Genomic DNA, 3,151 nt, shown 5'->3' on the forward strand with positions numbered 1-3,151 from the left:
CCTCCATCCGTCCCCATCATTTTCAACCAGAGCCCAAAAAGGATATAGCAAATTGAAGACGCAAGCAGATGATTATCCAAGAAAGAATAGCTCTTGCCATCCTCGTCTTGACACTAACAGTGTCTGCAACCACCGCTACTTTCGATGCATCCCCAGAAGACCCAATTATACTCCAGGTCACTGACGATCATATTCCCAAACTTTACCACCGGAAGTTCATGAAAGGAGCTCTTCTTTTGGGCACTGAAGAGAATTTCAAGATTTTCATGAAGAAGTACAACAAAGAGTATGCTACTAGAGAGGAGTACGTGCACCGCCTTGGAATCTTCGCCAAGAACATCGTCAGAGCCGTTGAACACCAGGCGCTGGACTCCACGGCAGTCCATGGGGTCACGCAGTTTATGGACTTGACGGAAGAAGAGTTTGAGAGGATGTACACTGGCGTTATGGGAGGTGGGGCACACGTAGAGGATGTAACGACGTCGTTTGTGGGAGCTGGTGGATTGCCCGAGAACTTTGATTGGAGGAAAAAGGGTGCTGTAACTGATGTGAAGACGCAGGTACAGTTCTTGGATTTGCTGGATAAAAGCGAATTCCAGGAAAATCCGACATATTAAGCTTATTAATTTCAGTGCTCGTGTTAGTTATTTAATTTGCAAAGTTGATTAGAAGCTGGAGCATGTGAAACTAATGCAGGGTGCTTGTGGATCATGCTGGGCTTTTAGTACCACTGGAGCAATTGAAGGAGCCAATTTTATTGCAACTGGGAAGCTTCTCAATCTTAGTGAGCAACAGCTGGTGGACTGTGATAATAAGGTTGGTTCTTATTTCCCTCAAGCAATGTCTCCTGATATGTTAGACAGAATAGAAACTGGAAGCTTTGTGGCTCATGAAATTGATTTCAAAGACATGAGTTGTAGTTCATTGTTATTGAAGTTGTCACTAGATTTATGAGACCTTGAATTCTAGTAATAGTCGGAGCTAATTACATGGCTAAATTATCTAAAGTTTCCAAACCTGATTTGACCTGCATAATTCGGTTAATTTTTTCTAATCTTGTCCGAACCTATTTCTGCTAGACTTTTTCCTTTCGAATCCCGTAATTCTGTAACCTTAACATATTATTATGTTTTATTAAAAAATATATTTATTATTTAAATATTATAATTTTAGAAAAAAATAAAAATATTATTAAAATAATGTTATTTCTAACTACATTTTATTTTTTAATAAATAGATTTATATTATATATTAATAAATTAAAATAAAAAATAAAAAGAAAACTCCCATGGGTACGCTTGCCCTGATCTCGAACTTCTATGGGTGGGACGGGTCCGTTGCCATTCTTGCTAATTTTGCCGGTGAGATTCGGGCAAAGATCTTGTTGGAAATATGATGACATAATAAGTTGGCATATTAGAGCGCTAAAAACTAAATTTAAAGAAAAAAAAAAATCAACACTGAATTGGAAGTATGGCCATAAACTTTTATGTGTTTCTCACTGAAATTAAGAAGTATGCTCTTTACGACAAATCACTCATCAAATTGTGAGAAATTGAAGTTTTATGATCACAATGAAAATCACTGCAACATTCAATGATGGTTAGAATACTTTACGTTATATTTCGCCTGATATGAATAAGTTTCACCATATATGATCAAAGGTCTTTAAAACCTTCATGCTAAATTCATATTTTGTTGATTTTCAATCTTTGGCTTGCTATATTAAGAATGTCTTTGCTGCTTGTGAAGTGTGACATGGTGGACAAACGTGCTTGCGACGATGGTTGCGGTGGTGGTCTTATGACAAATGCCTACAGGTATTTGATGGAGGCAGGCGGGTTAGAAGAGGAGAGTTCATATCCTTATACAGGGAAAAGAGGTGAATGCAAGTTTGATAAGGAGAAAATAGCAGTGAGAGTTGCAAATTTTACCAATATCCCTATTGATGAGAGCCAAATTGCAGCACATTTAGTCCACCATGGACCTCTGGCAGGTGAGCCAAATTAACATCTTGACACTATGTAGTATAAAACAGGCATTTGATCCTTGAATTACCAGATTACTTTTAATTTATTATGAATGTTTATTATGAATTACTAGATGGTCATGTTTATGTCGAGTGAATGCAATCTTTATGCAGTTGGATTGAATGCAATCTTTATGCAAACTTACATTGGAGGTGTCTCATGTCCACTCATCTGTGGCAAGAAATGGATCAACCATCGAGTTCTGCTTGTAGGATATGGTGCTAAAGGTTTCTCCATTCTTCGGTTCGGCTACAAGCCATATTGGATCATCAAGAACTCATGGGGTAAGCAATGGGGAGAAGAGGGCTACTATCGCCTTTGCAGGGGACATGGCATGTGTGGAATGAACAGAATGGTCTCTGCAGTGGTAACTCAAGTTTCTTAAATAATGCTTCTGCTCCTCCATGCACAAAAAGGGGAGAGAGAGAGAAATAAGAAGAAATTGTTGCCTGCATGTTGAATTTATTGTGGATGGAAATGAGTTTGAACAGCTTGTTATAATTGAATCATATGTAGTCCCTCTTGCTGCTTTTTTGGAAAAATAATTTAGTTGAAGCCTAGACTTTTACAATTACAATTTTAGATTCTATAATACATTTCAAGCTAGTATAAATCGATACACTAGTTGCATCACAAAATCATAACTAGCTACGTTTTATTTAACTTTGATTGAAGATATATCCAAGGATAAATTTTGATAAATTTTTTTCTCCCCTGATTTGTAGAATTTATTTATTTGATACATTTTGATCGCTAATTATAATGGATTTATATCAGATTTATCCCATGTTAATTACGATGGGATCTATATGAGTCGTTAATTATGATGCATATGTGATTCATCACGATGAGTATATACAATACTATAACAGGTATATTAAATTAAAATTTTCCATTTCCCCTTATATGAGAAGCTTTGAGGCTACTTCAATTCATATTGGAAATTAGGCTTTCCATTTAAGTTCATTTGCTCTTTGGATTGTGATTAACATTATATATATACAATTCAGCAAGCCTTTTTTTTAATAAAATTCACCAAGCTTTTAATTTGTTACTATTTTTCATATATATGGTGATAATTTTAATATTTTAATATATTTTGTTATGATTCCACCCAACTT

The 3,151-nt window shown here is 35.8% G+C and overlaps 1 protein-coding gene across 1 annotated transcript; it reads left to right on the plus strand.

The window, feature by feature from the left end:
- LOC110652793 (probable cysteine protease RD19D) lies at positions 1–2,607 on the plus strand. The gene is made up of 4 exons (XM_058133382.1): positions 1–560; positions 697–816; positions 1,753–1,996; positions 2,144–2,607. Exons 1-4 carry the CDS (start codon positions 69–71, stop codon positions 2,413–2,415), a joined length of 1,128 nt encoding a protein of 375 aa, XP_057989365.1. The 5' UTR covers positions 1–68; the 3' UTR covers positions 2,416–2,607.
- The last annotated feature ends 544 nt before the right edge of the window (positions 2,608–3,151 follow it).

The sequence above is a fragment of the Hevea brasiliensis genome, chromosome 14 (genome assembly GCF_030052815.1).
Source record: "Hevea brasiliensis isolate MT/VB/25A 57/8 chromosome 14, ASM3005281v1, whole genome shotgun sequence".
NCBI lineage: Eukaryota > Viridiplantae > Streptophyta > Magnoliopsida > Malpighiales > Euphorbiaceae > Hevea > Hevea brasiliensis.